Below are 18967 nucleotides of genomic sequence, written 5' to 3' on the forward strand. Positions count from 1 at the left end.
TACGGCGGCCTTTCTCAATAGCAAGGCTATGCTCACTGAGTCTGTACATAGTCAAAGCTTTCCTTAATTTTGGGTCAGTCACAGTGGTCAGGTATTCTGCCGCTGTGTACTCTCTGTGTAGGGCCAAATAGCATTCTAGTTTGCTCTGTTTTTTTTGTTAATTCTTTCCAATGTGTTAAGTAATTATCTTTTTGTTTTCTCATGATGTGGTTGGGTCTAATTGTGCTGTTGTCCTGGGGCTCTGTAGGGTGTGTTTGTGTTTGTGAACAGAGCCCCAGGACCAGCTTGCTTAGGGGACTCTTCTCCAGGTTCATCTCTCTGTAGGTGATGGCTTTGTTATGGAAGGTTTGTGAATCGCTTCCTTTTAGGTGGTTGTAGAATTTAACGGCTCTTTTCTGGATTTTGATAATTAGTGGGTATCGGCCTAATTCTGCTCTGCATGCATTATTTGGTGTTTTACGTTGTACACGGAGGATATTTTTGCAGAATTCTGCGTGCAGAGTCTCAATTTGGTGTTTGTCCCATTTTGTGAAGTCTTGGTTGGTGAGCGGACCCCAGACCTCACAACCATAAAGGGCAATGGGCTCTATGACTGATTCAAGTATTTTTAGCCAAATCCTAATTGGTATGTTGAAATTTATGTTTCTTTTGATGGCATAGAATGCCCTTCTTGACTTGTCTCTCAGATCGTTCACAGCTTTGTGGAAGTTACCTGTGGCGCTGATGTTTAGGCCAAGGTATGTATAGTTTTTTGTGTGCTCTAGGGCAACAGTGTCTAGATGGAATTTGTATTTGTGGTCCTGGTGACTGGACCTTTTTTGGAACACCATTATTTTGGTCTTACTGAGATTTACTGTCAGGGCCCAGGTCTGACAGAATCTGTGCATAAGATCTAGGTGCTGCTGTAGGCCCTCCTTGGTTGGTGACAGAAGCACCAGATCATCAGCAAACAGCAGACATTTGACTTCGGATTCTAGCAGGGGGAGGCGGGGTGCTGCAGACTTTTCTAGTGCCCGCGCCAATTCGTTGATATATATGTTGAAGAGGGTGGGGCTCTCTCTCTCTCTCTCTCACACACACGTAGAGCCCAATATAGCCAACCTATGTGGACCACACTTTAGTCATCAGTCAATCATCACATCATGTTCTGCTGGGGAGACGGTTCGAGTGGACAGTTTGGTCTAAACTTTGAGAATGTGTCTCTTCCGATAGCAGGGAATATATTCTCTGATAAAGTCACAGAAATTGCTTGTGGGGAGCAACACACTTTGTTTCTCACCGTAGATGGCAGGATCCTATCATGTGGGCGCAACTCAAAGGGACAACTTGGTAGACAGAAGAAAAGAGATTCAAAACTACCAGGTAATACATCATTTAATTATATCTGACTATTTGGGTGTAAGGATCGCTATGTAGGTTATTTCGAATTAAAGCGCTGCTAAAATGATGCTTGCTTCTGAATTATTTTATTCTTTATCATTATGCTAACATTTATGTTCACTATATTTTTCATAATTACAGATTATATTAAAATGTGTAGTAGCCGATATTTAGCCTAGTGAACTTTACCACAACTTTCAGAAATTGGAACACTATCCCTCAATAAAACTACAACATCGGCTCAGTTTCAGTTTCGTTTCTCCATCCAAATCAGAAGAACGAAGGTGAACTGTTGCTATGTTCAGAGACATCATAAACAAATTATTAAAGTCAATCAAAACAATTGCACACATCGGTGAACTCATTTATCATCAGGGTGTTAAACTGCCCTAGTGGCACCAGGGAATCCAAATGTAAGGAATTATGTAGGTGATTTTAAAAATGTGAAGCGTTAAAAAAATACAAGCGGATTTACAGTTGAAGTCGGAAGTTTACATACACCTTAGCCAAATAAATTTAAACTCAGTTTTTCACAATTCCTGCATTTAATCCTAGTAAAACATCCCTGTTTTAGGTCAGTTAGGATCACCAATTATTTTAAGAATGTGAAAAATGTCAGAATAATAGTAGAGAGAATGATTTATTTCAGCTTGTATTTATTTCGTCTCATTCCCAGTGGGTCAGAACTTTACATACACTCAATTAGTATTTGGTAGCATTTCCTTTAAATTGTTTAACTTGGGTCAAACGTGTCAGGTAGCCTTCCACAAGCTTCCCGCAATAAGTTGGGTGAATTTTGGCCCATTCCTCCTGACAGAGCTGGTGTAACTGAGTCAGGTTTTTAGGCTTCCTTGCTCTCACATGCTTTTTCAGTTCTGCCCACAAACTTTCTATAGGATTGCCACAACTTTGGAAGTATGCTTGGGGTCATTGTCCATTTGGAAGACCCATTTGCGACCAAGCTTTAACTTTCTGACTGATGTCTTGAGATGTTGCTTCAATATATCCACATAATTTTCTTTCCTCATGATGCCATCTATTTTGTTAAGTGCACCAGTCCCTCCTGCAGCAAAGCAACCCCACAACATGATGCTGCAACCCCCGTGCTTCACGGTTTGGATGTTGTTCTTCGGCTTGCAAGCCTCCCCCTTTTTTCCTCCAAACATAACAATGGTCATTATGGCCAAACAGTTATATTTTTGATTCATCAGACCAGAGGACATTTCTCCAAAAGTACGATCTTTGTCCCCATGTGCAGTTGCAAACCGTAGTCTGGCTTTTTTATGGCGGTTTTGGAGCAGTGGCTTCTTCCTTGCTGAGTGGCCTTTCAGGTTATGTCAATATAGGACTCGTTTTACTGTGGATATAGATACTTTTGTACCGGTTTATACCAGCATCTTCATAAGGTCCTTTGCTGTTGTTCTGGGACTGATTTGCACTTTTCACACCAAGGTACGTTCATCTCTAGGAGACAGAATGAACATGGTACCTTCAGGCTTTTGGAAATTGCTCCCAAGGATGAACCAGAATTGTGGAGGTCTACAATTGTTTTTCTGAGGTCTTGGCTGATTTCTTTTGATTTTCCCATGATGTCAAACAAAGATGCACTGAGTTTGAAGATAGGCCTTTAAATACATCCACAGTTACACCTCCAATTGACTCAAATTATGTACATTTTCTGGAATTTTCCAAGCTGTGTATAGGCACAGTCAACTCAGTGTATGTACACTTCTGACCCACTGGAATTGTGAAACAGTGAATTGCAAGTTAAATAATGTGTCTTTAAACAATTGTTGGAAAAATGACTTGTGTCATGCACAAAGTTGATGTCTTAACCGACTTGCATAAACTATAGTTTGTCAACAAGAAATTTGTGGAGTGGTTGAAAAACAAGTTTTAATGACTCCAACTTAAGTGTATGTAAACTTCCGACTTCAACCGTACCTAGTTTGGTGGGGACCCGAGGAAACTCTGTGAAAGGGTTTGGGATCTCATGTTTTTATACTTTAACAACGAAATTAAGTAAGTCAGAAGCTTGTGTAGTAGGGCTTTATTAACAAAAAGGGAACAATGAAGTGACTGGACTTGTTGATTAACTCCTTCATGCATTAAATTACATGGCATTTCTGGGATTTAACCCTTTCTAAGACATTGAACATCCAAATGAAACTGCATGTGTTCTACCCGTTTCAGCCCCAGTGGAGGGTCTGGGGGCAGTGGTCTCTGTGGCTTGTGGTCAGGACCACTCTGTAGCTGTGTGCGCATCAGGACAGGTCTACTCCTGGGGGGCAGGGGGTGAGGGACAGCTGGGCATCGCACCTACTACTGTCTCCAAAGTCCCCAGGCCAAGGCAAGGAAACCTCCACTTCAACTTGAAATAGATCTTGATAGTGAAATATCATCTATGATTTACATTGTCAAGTAATGAGAGCCCTCTTGGATTCCACTGATCACGAACAAAGACAATATGTACTAGATGTCTCCTTTTTTTTCACAGACCAGTTCAAATACCTTCGCCCTTGCCGATAACAGTGATACAGGTTGCTTGTGGAAATTCCCATTCTTTGGCCCTGACTAAAGGTATAACATACTGTACCTACTGATGTCTCTCACACAGACTACATTCCATCTAAACTATGACAACCACATGCATAAGTTATACTACACTTAGAAAAAAAGGTGCTGTCTTAAACCTAAAAGGGTTATTCAGCAGTTCCCATACGAGAACCCGTTGGAGAACCCTTTTTGGTTCCAGGTAGAACCCTTTTGTGTTCCATGTAGAACCCTTTTTTCAGAGGGTTCTACATGAAAACCAAAAGGATTCTACCTGGAGCCAAAAAGGGCTCTACCTGGAACCTAAAAGGGTTATCCTATGAGGACAGCCAAATAACTATTTTGGAACTATTTTTTCTAAGAGTGAACATCAAAAGGACAGTGAGATGATATTTATTAGGAAAGAACGTAACTCTGGAATTGTTGTGATGTAATTGTAATGTAATATGTCATTTCTTTGTCTTCCACAGGAGGACAGGTGTTCTCATGGGGTCTGAACAGCCATGGACAGCTGGGCCTGGGGAAGGGAGTCCCTCTGCAGCCCATACCTGCCCTGGTGCGCCCCCTCACAGGGGTCCCAGTGACCCAGGTAGCAGCCGGAGGAACCCACACTCTGGCCCTCACCCTCCCAGGCCTGGTCTACTGCTGTGGGGCGAACAGGGCTGGGCAGCTGGGACTCAACCGTGTGGATGAGAAAGGTACTACGGCACTCTAACTCTCTTTGTACGCTACTTGTATAAAAAGGATTCCTTTTTTATAACCACTAAGTCATTTTCCAGATGTATTATAATGAGTGGGAACATTGCATGATGCTTGTATGATGCTTGTTCCCCCTGCCAGGCCGGTTCAACATCTGTTCTGTGCCTGCTCTCAGAGTCTTGGGGGTTTCCTTCATCAGCTGTGGAGAGGCACATTCTGCTGTCCTCACCAAGGTATCATGCTATTACTGTGGAGAGGGACACTGCTGTTCTCACCAAGGTATCATCCTATTACTGTGGAGAGGGACACTGCTGTTCTCACCAAGGTATCATACTATTACTGTGGAGAGGGACACTGTTGTTCTCACCAAGGTATCATACTATTACTGTGGAGAGGCACATTCTGCTGTTCTCACCAATGTATCATACTATTACTGTGGAGAGGGACACTGTTGTTCTCACCAAGGTATCATATCATTACTGTGGAGAGGCACATTCTGCTGTTCTCACCAATATATCATACTATTACTGTGGAGAGGGACACTGCTGTTCTCACCAAGGTATCATACTATTACTGTCACCAAGGAGAGGCACATTCTGCTGTTCTCACCAAGGTATCATACTATTACTGTGGAGAGGGACACTGCTGTTCTCACCAAGGTATCATACTATTACTGTGGAGAGGCACATTCTGCTGTTCTCACCAAGGTATCATACTATTACTGTGGAGAGGCACATTCTGCTGTTCTCACCAAGGTATCATACTATTACTGTGGAGAGGGACACTGTTGTTCTCACCAAGGTATCATACTATTACTGTGGAGAGGCACATTCTGCTGTTCTCACCAAGGTATCATACTATTACTGTGGAGAGGGACACTGCTGTTCTCACCAAGGTATAATACTATTACTGTGGAGAGGGACACTGCTGTTCTCACCAAGGTATCATACTATTACTGTGGAGAGGGACACTGCTGTTCTCACCAATGTATCATACTATTACTGTGGAGAGGGACACTGTTGTTCTCACCAAGGTATCAAACTATTACTGTGGAGAGGCACATTCTGCTGTTCTCACCAAGGTATCATACTATTACTGTGGAGGCACATTCTGCTGGGACACTGCTGTTCTCACCAAGGTATCAAACTATTACTGTGGAGAGGTATCATACTATTACATTCTGCTGTTCTCACCAAGGTATCATACTATTACTGTGGAGAGGGACACTGCTGTTCTCACCAAGGTATCATACTATTACTGTGGACTGCTGAGGCACATTCTGCTGTTCTCACCAAGGTATCATACTATTACTGTGGAGAGGCACATTCTGCTGTTCTCACCAAGGTATCATACTATTACTGTGGAGAGGGACACTGTGGACATTCTGCTGTTCTCACCAAGGTATCATACTATTACTGTGGAGAGGGACACTGTATCATACTATTGTTCTCACCAAGGTATCATACTATTACTGTCACCAAGGAGAGGCACATTCTGCTGTTCTCACCAAGGTATCATACTATTACTGTGGAGAGGCACATTCTGCTGTTCTCACCAAGGTATCATACTATTACTGTGGAGAGGCACATTCTGCTGTTCTCACCAAGGTATCATACTATTACTGTGGAGAGGGACACTGTTGTTCTCACCAAGGTATCATACTATTACTGTGGAGAGGCACATTCTGCTGTTCTCACCAAGGTATAATACTATTACTGTGGAGAGGGACACTGCTGTTCTCACCAAGGTATCAAACTATTACTGTGGAGAGGGACACTGCTGTTCTCACCAATGTATCATACTATTACTGTGGAGAGGGACACTGTTGTTCTCACCAAGGTATCAAACTATTACTGTGGAGAGGCACATTCTGCTGTTCTCACCAAGGTATCATACTATTACTGTGGAGAGGGACACTGCTGTTCTCACCAAGGTATCAAACTATTACTGTGGAGAGGTATCATACATTCTGCTGTTCTCACCAAGGTATCATACTATTACTGTGGAGAGGGACACTGTTGTTCTCACCAAGGTATCATACTATTACTGTGGAGAGGCACATTCTGCTGTTCTCACCAAGGTATCATACTATTACTGTGGAGAGGCACATTCTGCTGTTCTCACCAAGGTATCAAACTATTACTGTGGAGAGGCACATTCTGCTGTTCTCACCAAGGTATCATACTATTACTGTGGAGAGGGACACTGTTGTTCTCACCAAGGTATCATACTATTACTGTGGAGAGGGACACTGCTGTTCTCACCAAGGTATCATACTATTACTGTGGAGAGGCACATTCTGCTGTTCTCACCAAGGTATCATACTATTACTGTGGAGAGGGACACTGTTGTTCTCACCAAGGTATCATACTATTACTGTGGAGAGGCACATTCTGCTGTTCTCACCAAGGTATCATACTATTACTGTGGAGACTGCTGTTCTCACCAAGGTATCATACTATTACTGTGGAGAGGGACACTGCTGTTCTCACCAAGGTATCATACTATTACTGTGGAGAGGGACACTGCTGTTTCTCACCAAGGTATCATACTATTACTGTACTGTTCTCACCAAGGTATCATACTATTACTGTGGAGAGGGACACTGCTGTTCTCACCAAGGTATCATACTATTACTGTGGAGAGGGACACTGCTGTTCTCACCAATGTATCATACTATTACTGTGGAGAGGGACATTCTGCTGTTCTCACCAAGGACTGTGGAGGGACACTGTTGTTCTCACCAAGGTATCAAACTATTACTGTGGAGAGGCACATTCTGCTGTTCTCACCAAGGTATCATACTATTACTGTCACCAAGGAGAGAGGACACTGCTGTTCTCACCAAGGTATCAAACTATTACTGTGGAGAGGTATCACATTCTGCTGTTCTCACCAAGGTATCATACTATTACTGTGGAGAGGACACTGCTGTTCTCACCAAGGACTATTACTGTTGTTCTCACCAAGGTATCATACTATTACTGTGGAGGACACTGCTGTTCTCACCACATCATACTATTACTGTTCTCACCAAGGTATCATACTATTACTGTGGAGAGGCACATTCTGCTGTTCTTCAAGGTATCACTATTACAAGGTATCAAACTATTACTGTGGAGAGGCACATTCTGCTGTTCTCACCAAGGTATCATACTATTACTGTGGAGAGGGACACTGTTGTTCTCACCAAGGTATCATACTATTACTGTGGAGAGGGACACTGTTGTTCTCACCAAGGTATCATACTATTACTGTGGAGAGGCACATTCTGCTGTTCTCACCAAGGTATCATACTATTACTGTGGAGAGGCACATTCTGCTGTTCTCACCAATATATCATACTATTACTGTGGAGAGGCACATTCTGCTGTTCTCACCAAGGTATCATACTATTACTGTGGAGAGGGACACTGTTGTTCTCACCAAGGTATCATACTATTACTGTGGAGAGGCACATTCTGCTGTTCTCACCAAGGTATAATACTATTACTGTGGAGAGGGACACTGCTGTTCTCACCAAGGTATCAAACTATTACTGTGGAGAGGGACACTGCTGTTCTCACCAATGTATCATACTATTACTGTGGAGAGGGACACTGTTGTTCTCACCAAGGTATCAAACTATTACTGTGGAGAGGCACATTCTGCTGTTCTCACCAAGGTATCATACTATTACTGTGGAGAGGGACACTGCTGTTCTCACCAAGGTATCAAACTATTACTGTGGAGAGGCACATTCTGCTGTTCTCACCAAGGTATCATACTATTACTGTGGAGAGGGACACTGTTGTTCTCACCAAGGTATCATACTATTACTGTGGAGAGGCACATTCTGCTGTTCTCACCAAGGTATCATACTATTACTGTGGAGAGGCACATTCTGCTGTTCTCACCAAGGTATCAAACTATTACTGTGGAGAGGCACATTCTGCTGTTCTCACCAAGGTATCATACTATTACTGTGGAGAGGGACACTGTTGTTCTCACCAAGGTATCATACTATTACTGTGGAGAGGGACACTGCTGTTCTCACCAAGGTATCATACTATTACTGTGGAGAGGCACATTCTGCTGTTCTCACCAAGGTATCATACTATTACTGTGGAGAGGGACACTGTTGTTCTCACCAAGGTATCATACTATTACTGTGGAGAGGGACACTGCTGTTCTCACCAAGGTATCATACTATTACTGTGGAGAGGCACATTCTGCTGTTCTCACCAAGGTCATACTATTACTGTGGAGAGGCACATTCTGCTGTTCTCACCAAGGTATCTATTACTATTACTGTGGTATCATACTATTAGAGGGACACTGTTGTTCTCACCAAGGTATCATACTATTACTGTGGAGAGGGACACTGCTGTTCTCACCAAGGTATCATACTACTACTGTATTTCTACTGAAGGCCCCAAGGGAGATGTTGGTGTGAAAGGAGACAAATACTACGGCAGTTTATTAGTTCATAAAAAGTATTTAATGTCCTAAACAGTGGGCCCACTGGGAGATAGTTCTGCACACAAAGTCAGCAGCCTCTCGAAGATACAATTCATCACATATTGGTAAATAAAGCCAGTTATATAAAATGACCTTGAACAGAGGTGAAAAACAAATGATCAAGTGTCTGGTGGGTGTCTGGAAGAGATTGGCTACACAATGAGCCATACAAGTTGTTATCTGAGTGCATGAATACAGTCTCATACTAAATGAGAAGTTACAGTTTATTACAGAATAGAAAGTCACAGGTTATACAGAATATGTCCTGATTATGGCTGTTATTACAGATCAAGCCTCAGGGCTACCAGAGTAAAGGTCAACCCTTCAATACTATTATACTGTCTCTTTAAGAAGTGATTAGGGCCCTGACCTGACCAGACCAGGAACAACTCTGGGCCTTGACATGTCAACAACTGGTTCTGGTTCTTTGTGGTCTTTAGGGTGGACAGGTGTTCACCTTTGGAGAGGGAAGCCGAGGCCAGCTTGGGCACAACGCATCAGCTAACGAACTCCTACCCAAACTGGTAGAGGGTATGGATGGACTGGCCTCACAGATAGCATGTGGCAGGTAATGACCAACAGCATAATGCTACTTATACACATATATACACATATAATAAACAGATAGGAAACCAATCTTGAACATTCTCAGTCTAACTGTGTTTTTGTCTTACTATAACTCTGCCAGCCATCACACCCTGGTGCTGGGGTCCTCAGGTCAACTCTGGGCCTTTGGCAGTGGGGTCAAAGGTCAGCTAGGGACTGGCATTACGGAGGGCTGCTTGCGACCCACCTCAGTGCTGCTGAAAAGGGCTTCTGGTGGGGCAGCAACAGTCATACACAACGGTACCGGATACAATGTCTATTTTATTCTCTTTTGTATTTGATTCTATTCAATTATATAATGCAGCTACATACTGACTATGACGTTTTTGGGTGACTGAATTAGAACACATACTGTTTAACGAGACTTGATGTCCCTACAACCTCTTCTTTTCTTTTTTTTTACCAGACATGAAGATATCAGTGGGATGGAATTCAAACTTCATTTACACCACTGAGGTAATGTTTCTGACCTTTTGTACCTCAATAATAGGGAGCCTGGAACATTCTAAATGTCTCAAGCAGCTAATTCATGTTTGAGATATTTGAATTTCTTATATTGCTTTATCTTCCTTTGTAGAGTTCTGAAAGAGAACAGCCAATCGGGAGGTTAGATAAAGCCAAGCTGCAAAAATGGCTGACGATGGAGCAAGGAAATGCAGAGGCGCAAAGGTTAATTTCTTATTATATTTATTTACGTTGAATATTAAAACATACAATCCACCATAGACAAAGGTTCTTTGCTAGTTAAAAAAAAAAAACTAGCAAACTCAAAATGAAATAAAAAAACATTTATTTTAAAGTTGTATTTCTTATAGTATAATTGTACTGAAACATCAAATGTGTCCACATTTGTTCCAACAGAGAAATATCCTTGATGTTCTCAACAAGTTCAAGTCTTGTGGCCAGTTTCACCAAAGCCAGGTAAGCGATTTTAAAATGGAAGGTTTGGATAGTTTACAATGAACACTGGGTGTGTACAGTATGTTGTGTCAATGATAATACTATACCCATGCTATACCCTCTACCAGTGAGTCTCCATCAACTAAAGCTGCAGGAGCTTTGAGAGTGGACCTAGAGGCTGCTAGCCAGGCTTTTGATCAGCTCTTCAACATCCCATGGATCAGGAAATCAGCTAAGACTAACTCACTCTTCAAAGACTTAAACAAATATCAACAATCTATTAAATATCAATATATATTTTGAATGGAGGATCATGATAGCATAATGTAACTCTCTTCATGTCTATATATATTCTCCATATAGGTAAATATATTGCCACTGGTGGACACTCTTTGCAGTTCAGCAGCTGTCATCAAGTCACCAGAGATCATTATGCTACTACCCACAATCCCTCTTCTCCACGATGACCAGAATGTCATGAACATGGTCATGGCTTTAGCAATAGTTATCGCTGAGGATCTGAATGAAACGGCCATGAAAATTTTAAGTAAATAACATCTGACCTTTTCAGTTTATCAGCAAATTTGGCATCAGTATCATTTTGAAGAATTGTATTATAATAGAAGCATAGCTGACACTGTGACACATGACCATATATTATAAGATAATATTTTTTTTGCACAGGCAATATAATTAACATATTTTGGACTTGTATTCATGTATCATGTTATAGAAGACTGGTGGTCGTCACTGGAGCCTTCCATCATGACTAAGCACATTCTGATGTGGAAGAATGCCCTGTCATTCATGCTGAGGAACGGTCTTCTGGCTACCCACAACCCCGGAGTCAAATTCCTGCTGGAAGCCCTCAAGTACCTCCACAGAGTCAGTGTTTGTGTCAATCATTTTTATTATCCTCCTGACCATTTTCTGCCGTCTCTGTCATTATTGTTGATCATGCCCTAACATACTTCATATTGTGAACTGTTCACTTCCTCATGTGCAAGGGACATGTGCACATTTATTTTGATGCTGACATTATGTTATTTCAAAGGCAAACAAGAGGGCCAGAAGAACCCAGGAAGTTCCCGCCAGTACCTTTTATGTGGAAGAGATCATTGATAGGGTAATTCCTATGGATGATGTGAATCTTTGGCACTTTTGGTCAACAAGGGAGGTAATAAAATAACCAAATAATCTGTAAATTACTCAAATGTTAGAATGATAAAGTGGTGGAATCTGGTTTCACTTCTCCAGTTCTTTCAGCGCAGATTGATGGAATGAGACAGAGATGGAACCCATGTAGACTATTGAGATGCACTTTCATTTTTCTTTTGTGTCACTTCTAGGACACAGAGGTGACACCAGTCATCTTTTGCCGTTACCCATTTGTGTTGAGTCTGATCTGCAAGATGGCAATTTTCAACAGCAAGGCACTTTTTACTAAGGTATACTGTGTTATTCCACTGGCTGTTTTAAATCCTTTTATTGAATCTTTGTTTTCAAGTATACCACAGCCTACCCAGTGGTTTCCAAAGACCAGTCTGTATATCACTATAAATAGACCCTGGAGCTGACCCTGTATATAGCTTACTTACTTTCTCGTGTTCTTATTTCTATTTCTTGTGTTTATGTTCTACTTAACAGTAAAAATATATATATATGTATATATATAGTACTACTGATATTGAATACTGCATTGTTGGGAAAATGCAAGCCGGAAAGTTATTTCACTGTACTTGTGCAAGTGACATACATTTTTTTTTAACGAGTGTATATTTATATATTGCAGGTGGTTCACCGTCTCACCCACCTGCAAACAGTGATGTATCCTTCTGGAACGTTCCCAGACAACCCAGAATCTCCCCCTGCTCCAGTCTTCCAGTTGACCTTAAGGCGCCCGTCACTCATCGAAGACACCTTCAGACAACTGGGTGCTGCAGATCATGACTACTTCCAGAGAGAACTTGTGGTAAAATTATGACAACCTGAATTAAGAAAAGCTTTTCGTTAAGACTACAAGACAGAACTCAACCTCAACGTTCCTCTGATTCTTTATCACTCAGGTGCAGTTTATGGAGGACATGAAGCTGTCGCTCGTCAACATAAGGGACTTTTTCCTCCATGTGTTTGAAGAGCTGTTGGCACCAGAGTCTGAGATGTTCATGTACAACGACACCAAGACACTGGTCTGGTTCCCTGCCAAGGTAAGAACTAGAATTAGGGAATTACGATGTCATTACTGTATAATAAATCACTGCACTCTCAAGCAAATTAAAATAGTTGAGGTAAAACAATCTAAATACATTTAGTCAGTTAATAGCAACAGAAAGAGATTCAACCACTACAACAGTGCCACTATCTACACTGTATCAGTCAATATAGAATTATTTACAAGTATAATCACCATCACTCCCTGCTCTCCTCCTGATGTACCAAGGTTGTATTATTACTTAGGCTGTGTCTTGTACACATTCGCAGCAAAAATGTTGAATTGCAGTATAAAGACAAAATAAATATACAAAAAAGGAGATAGAAGTTAGTTGAAAAAGTCATCACAGTTTGGGATGGTGCCTGTTCTTGTTTATTCTTGATCTCTGCCTTGGCTCATGTGCCACCTACCCTTACTACCAGCCCAGAGTGGAGGAGAAGAGCTACTTCCTGTTTGGTGTCTTGTGTGGCATGGCCCTGTACAACCACAACATTGTACACCTGCCCTTCCCTCTGGCCCTGTTCAAGAAGATGGTGGGGGTCAAGCCCTCACTGGAGGACCTGAGAGAGTTTGACCCTGTTGTGGGAGGGTACGTTTGTATTTTAGAATGTACATTTTAGCATTGAATTAGTGTCCCTTAGAAATGGATGAAAATGTTTCAACATTAATTTATTTTCATTGTAATTGAAGGAGTTTGCGGTACCTCTTGGAGGACTACACTGATGATGATGTTGAAGAAAACCTGGGCATGACCTTCACCGTATGTATAATATTGAAACTGATTGAGCAATGAAATATCCCTAGATACAGTATGTGAATAGTGGTAAAACTGTTTATTTTCATTAGGTGATCTGGGATGACCAGAAGGTGGAGCTGGATCCCAAAGAAACAGGAAAACCAGTCACAAGTTTTAACAAGTAAGGCTACAGCAACTTTTACTCCTACAGATGTAAGATCTTAATTTGATCACTCTGTTGCAGGAGAACCTTCCTGCAATGCAGGACATTTTAAAAGTGTAGAATATATTTGAGGTTTAAAAAGGCTTCAGACTTGATTTTCCCTTACAAAAAATGTATCAACCCTACAATAATGTCCATTAATTATAATCCACATAATAATTCACATGTTCTGTTGCTGCAGGATTATTTTCCTGCTGTAGCAAACTGGCTCACATTACGTTCTATTGTCTGTAATGCATAATACAAGGTTGCAATTTTAGAAGTTAGAAGTTACAACAAGCAGGCTTTCTGCTTGTTCTGTTTTCTGTTTTTGAAAATATTAAAATACCATTAAATACAATTTTTACAGGAAGCAGTTTGTTGATGCCTACGTGAACCTCGCCTTCAACCAATCAGCGGAGAAGGTGTTTGAAGAGTTCAGGAGAGGCTTCTTCAAGGTGTGTGACAGGGACATGGTGGAGTTGTTCCAGCCTGAGGAGCTCAGGGGAGTCATGGTGGGGAAAGAGGACTACGACTGGGACACGCTCAAACAGGTCTATATACAACCATCATTCATTACTCAGTGTGGGGCTGGGTGCTGACTTGAGAAATTAGGGCATAAATCAATCAATGTTGATGCATTTATATCAATGGGGGATTTGCTTTGATGTCAAGTTATGGGTACGTTTCTCAAGTTAGGACTGGGACTAGGAGATAATGTGCTATACATGGTGCTTTGTGACATACTGTGTGACTTTGAGTGGTGAATCGTTTAAATGGCGTGCAAGTTTAATATTGTTTAATTATTGCTGCCATTTGTTTGGTTTGTATATCCAGAACACTGTGTATGATGGAGAGTACCATGCCAGACATCCCAACATCATCACATTCTGGGAGGCTTTTGAGGAACTGACAGATGACCAAAAGAAAGCTTTCCTCCGTAAGTATGGCACTAAATTGCTCTCGGTTGAGTAAAACTGGAGGAACCATACAGTCTGTCATAATGCTGGTTCAGGGTTTTGTCTGCATATTTGAACTTCCTGTTCCACAAGAGCTTTTACAAAAAAATGTGTCTAAACACATTTGACATTTTAGTGATTTAGCAGACGCTCTTATCCAGAGCGACTTACAGGAGCAATTAGGGTTAAGTGCCTTACTCAAAAGCACAACAACATATTTTTCATCTAGTCGGTTCAGGGATTCAAACCAGCTACCTTTCGATTACTGGCACAACACTCTTAATGGCTAGGCTACCTGTAACACAAAGAAATTCACTGTTTCTTCCCATTCAGTCTTCCTTTCACGATCTATCCCCTCCTTCTCAGTGTTCCTAACGGGCTGTGATCGCGTTCCTATCCTGGGCATGGACAAGATACAGATGACTGTGGCAGTCCTGCAGAACTCTACTGAACTACATTTCCCAGAATCTCATACCTGCTACTTCCTACTGCTGCTGCCCATCTACCCCTCCAAGGAGATGCTGCTGGCCAGGCTCAAAGAGGCATGTGCCCACAACAGAGGCTTCTGGAAGGAGTAATGGACATTATATATAGGCTACTGCTGTGTTAATTATTTCATTCAATGTGTTTCTTACATGTCAATATATCTCTTCAGTTTAGCATAGGATTTTGGTTGTGTTGATATAGCCTTCATCTAGCTTCAGATTTTACACTTTAAAAAAAAAACTTTAAACCTTGGCTTTTTCAAGTGAACATTTTAAATTTGCAAATGTTTAGGCTATGTATAGGCTTACCGTGTTATTGGAAAAAACTATCCTTGACTTAAAGTCCACTAATTTTGAATGTGAGTTATGAAAAAACATTGATTTATTTTGGCATTTTATCTAATTCTGCATGGGAACATCCTTTTTTCTGGACTGCATTATATTTTGACATTCGTGTCTGTATCTTGTGTTTTTTAACATAATAATTATTTATGTATCTAAATAATACAGATATTAGTTTCACCTTAAAGTATTTTCTTTCATAATTGAGTATTCCCTCAAATGCTGAGCAGTGGTGTGGTTTCTCCAACAACCTGCATAACCTTCCCAGCTAGCACATAACGTTCTGAGAACTATATGTTTCTTCTTCGTTTTGCATACAACCTTCCCTTAACATTTCCTACAGGATTCCTTATGGTTCTATTTAAAGTAAATTGTTCAGAGATCGTTAAGAAACAATGTTCTTCTATGGGAATTTCCATACTTCAGCATAATGTTTTCTGCAGCTTTCCTCATGCTTCTATTTAAATCAGGGATGGGCAACTTTGATGGGGTGGGGGCCACAAAAAAAACAGAACTCATCATGAGGGGTGGCAATTCTGCACATTTTGCCATTGGGCATAAAGAAAATGTTGCCGTTTTAACGCAAGTTTATTGCAATCCTACACAGTTTGACATGGGGCGGAGAGAAGATACATTTTTTGGTCAATGGGCCCCATCCCAGTCGGTAATTCAACCATACAGTTGAAGTCGGAAGTTTACATACACCTTAGCAAACTACATTTAAACTCAGTTTTCCACAATTCCTGACATTTAATCCTAGTAAAATTCCCTGTCGTAGGTCAGTTAGGATCACCACTTTATTTTAAGAATGTGAAATGTCAGAACAATAGTAGAGAATTATTTATTTCAGCTTTCATCACATTCCCAGTGGGTCAGAAGTTTACATACACTCAATTAGTATTTGGTAGAATTGCCTTTAAATTGTTTAACTTGGGTCAAAGTTTGGGGTAGCCTTCCACAAGCTTCCCACAATAAGTTGGGTGAATTTTGGCCCATTTCTCCTGACAGAGCAGGTGTAACTGAGTCAGGTTTGTAGGCCTCCTTACTCTCACATGCTTTTTCAGTTCTGCCCACAAATTTTCTATAGGAATGAGGTCAGGGCTTTGTGATGGCCACTCCAATACCTTGACTTTGTTGTCCTTCAGCCATTTTGCCACAACTTTGGAAGTATGCTTGGGGTCATTGTCCATTTTGAAGACCCATTTGCGACCAAGCTTTAACTTTAAGACTGATGTCTTGAGATGTTACTTCAATATATCCACATAATTTTCCTGCCTCATGATGCCATCTATTTTGTGAAGTGCACCAGTCCCTCCTGCAGCAAAGCACCCCCACAACATGATGCTGCCACCCCCGTGCTTCACGGTTGGGATGTTGTTCTTCGGCTTGCAAGCCTCCCCCTTTTTCCTCCAAACATATGGCCAAACAGTTATATTTTTGATTCATCAGACCAGAGGATATTTCTCCAAAAAGTACGATCTGTCCCCATGTGCAGTTGCAGTCTGGCTTTTTAATGGCGGTTTTAGAGCAGTGGCTTCTTCCTTGCTGAGCGGCCTTTCAGATTATGTCAATATAGGACTCGTTTTACTGTGGATAAATATACTTTTGTACCTTTTTCCTCCAGCATCTTCACAACGTCCTTTGCTTTTGTTCTGGGATTGATTTGCACTTTTCGTACCATAGTACGTTCATCTCTAGGAGATGTTGCTGACATGGGCTAAGTGCATGACTGCTGATGCGAAACCAAATTTTAAAGTTGCACTTTGTGTATTCTATTATTCTAACTCCCAACAGTAAGTTGAGACTGAGTGAGCTCATGTATTTTTTATTTTTTATATATACACTACCATTCAAAAGTTTGGGGTCACTCAGAAATGTCCCATTTTTTTGTCCATTAAAATAACATCAAATTGATCAGAAATACAGTGTAGACATCGTTAATGTTGTAAATTACTATTGTAGCTGGAAACGGCAAATTTTAGGCGTACAGGGGCCCATTATCAGCAACCATCACTCCTGTGTTCAAATGGCACGTTGTGTTAGCTAATCCAAGTTTATCATTTTAAAAGGCTAATTGGTTATTAGAAAACCCTTTTGCAATTGTGTTAGCAAAGCTGAAAACTGTTGTCCTAATTAAAGAGGCAATAAAAGTGGCCTTCTTTAGACTAGTTGAGTATCTGGAGCATCAGCATTTGTGATTTCAATTACAGGCTCAAAATGGGTAAGCAAAAATGTACGTTCCCTCAACTGCCAAGGAACCAAATGTGCTATCTGGTGTGTTTGTTAGTTTAAAATACTTTATTTACCTGGCCCCTGTCCCTCTGCATATGTGTCAGCCTGATATTTTTGTTTACTCAGGCTATGCCCGTTGTGGCATAAGTTTCTGTTTGGAGGAAATGTCAACTGAAGTTTCGTTTTCGTATCATACTGTGTTGCTTTTACAGTTGTGTCCAATGGCATAAAGTACTTAAGTAAAAATACTTTGAAGTACTACTTAAGTATTTTTTGGGGGGGTTATCTGTACTTTACTTTACTATTTATATTTTGACTTTGACTTTTACTTCACTACATTCCTAAAGAAAATAATGTACTTTTTACTCCATACATTTACCCTAGTACCCAAAATAGAAAATATTCACCACTCTACATTTTGAATGCTTAGCAGGACAGGAAAATGGTCAAATTCTGTATACAACTGTATACACAAATATTTTCATGTTAATGTGTTTGGTTATCTATGTCATTAATAGTTTATCTTTTAAAGGAAAGTAGTACATTTGATATGTTTGAAGCAGACAGTAGATCTAATTATTTAATGTCAAATCATTATTTAGTCAAAAAGATTTAAAAAATAAAAGAAATCAGTGAAATCTATTTTCTACAGACAGACCTGCTCCAGCTCCTGTTGATTGCCTGAATCTAAAGAAGACCATTGCTGTATCCTGTGGAGTGGAGCATACTGCTGTTCTGACATTTTTTACACAACAATATTTTAAAACCATTTTTTAGGTTTGAAGTTGTATCGAAATGCAGTAAATGAGCTTCAACTTCAGACCTCACTGTGACCCTTAACTACCATAGCAGGCTGTAAGACAAAAAAACACACACACTTTAGCTTTGGGGAAGAGGGTTTCAGGTGGGCGGAATGGGGTAGTCTATGGGGGGTGATAAGTGCCGGAATTAAGCCTCGTGAAGCTACTGATACCTCTCACGAAGTCACCTAACGTCTTCCTAGTGCCATAAAATACCAGCATGAATTAACATGGACTGTCAACGGAGACCACTTTTTTTCTAAGGTGTCAAACTGCCAGCACGTTCACGTCATGTGACACGTACACGTCATGTGACACGTACACGTCATGTGACACGTTCACCATGTGACACGTTCACCAT

At 40.9% G+C, this 18967-nt stretch overlaps 1 protein-coding gene across 1 annotated transcript; it reads left to right on the plus strand.

Annotated features, from left to right (window-relative positions):
* Nucleotides 1-1101: 1101 nt before the first annotated feature.
* On the plus strand, nucleotides 1102-18064 carry LOC135561840 (probable E3 ubiquitin-protein ligase HERC6). The gene is made up of 23 exons (XM_065003883.1): nucleotides 1102-1362; nucleotides 3574-3730; nucleotides 3878-3960; nucleotides 4404-4631; nucleotides 4774-4865; nucleotides 9573-9700; nucleotides 9821-9978; nucleotides 10145-10194; nucleotides 10316-10407; nucleotides 10600-10659; nucleotides 10767-10869; nucleotides 11002-11185; nucleotides 11372-11523; nucleotides 11693-11815; nucleotides 11988-12086; nucleotides 12431-12610; nucleotides 12705-12845; nucleotides 13273-13439; nucleotides 13541-13610; nucleotides 13697-13767; nucleotides 14159-14342; nucleotides 14626-14728; nucleotides 15114-18064. Exons 1-23 carry the CDS (start codon nucleotides 1143-1145, stop codon nucleotides 15323-15325), a joined length of 3057 nt encoding a protein of 1018 aa, XP_064859955.1. The 5' UTR covers nucleotides 1102-1142; the 3' UTR covers nucleotides 15326-18064.
* The last annotated feature ends 903 nt before the right edge of the window (nucleotides 18065-18967 follow it).

The sequence above is a fragment of the Oncorhynchus nerka genome, linkage group LG18, assembly GCF_034236695.1.
Source record: "Oncorhynchus nerka isolate Pitt River linkage group LG18, Oner_Uvic_2.0, whole genome shotgun sequence".
NCBI lineage: Eukaryota > Metazoa > Chordata > Actinopteri > Salmoniformes > Salmonidae > Oncorhynchus > Oncorhynchus nerka.

What these genes read in the sequence shown, in the direction of transcription:
- LOC135561840 (XM_065003883.1), top strand. Translation starts at nt 1,143, where the DNA reads ATGTTCTGCTGGGGAGACGGTTCGAGTGGACAGTTTGGTCTAAACTTT. An exon ending in TCCCATGGATCAGGAAATCA is followed by an intron (nt 10,870 to 11,001) that starts GCTAAGACTAAC and finishes TTCTCCATATAG; the next exon opens with GTAAATATATTGCCACTGGT. An exon ending in ACTTTTGGTCAACAAGGGAG is followed by an intron (nt 11,816 to 11,987) that starts GTAATAAAATAA and finishes TGTCACTTCTAG; the next exon opens with GACACAGAGGTGACACCAGT.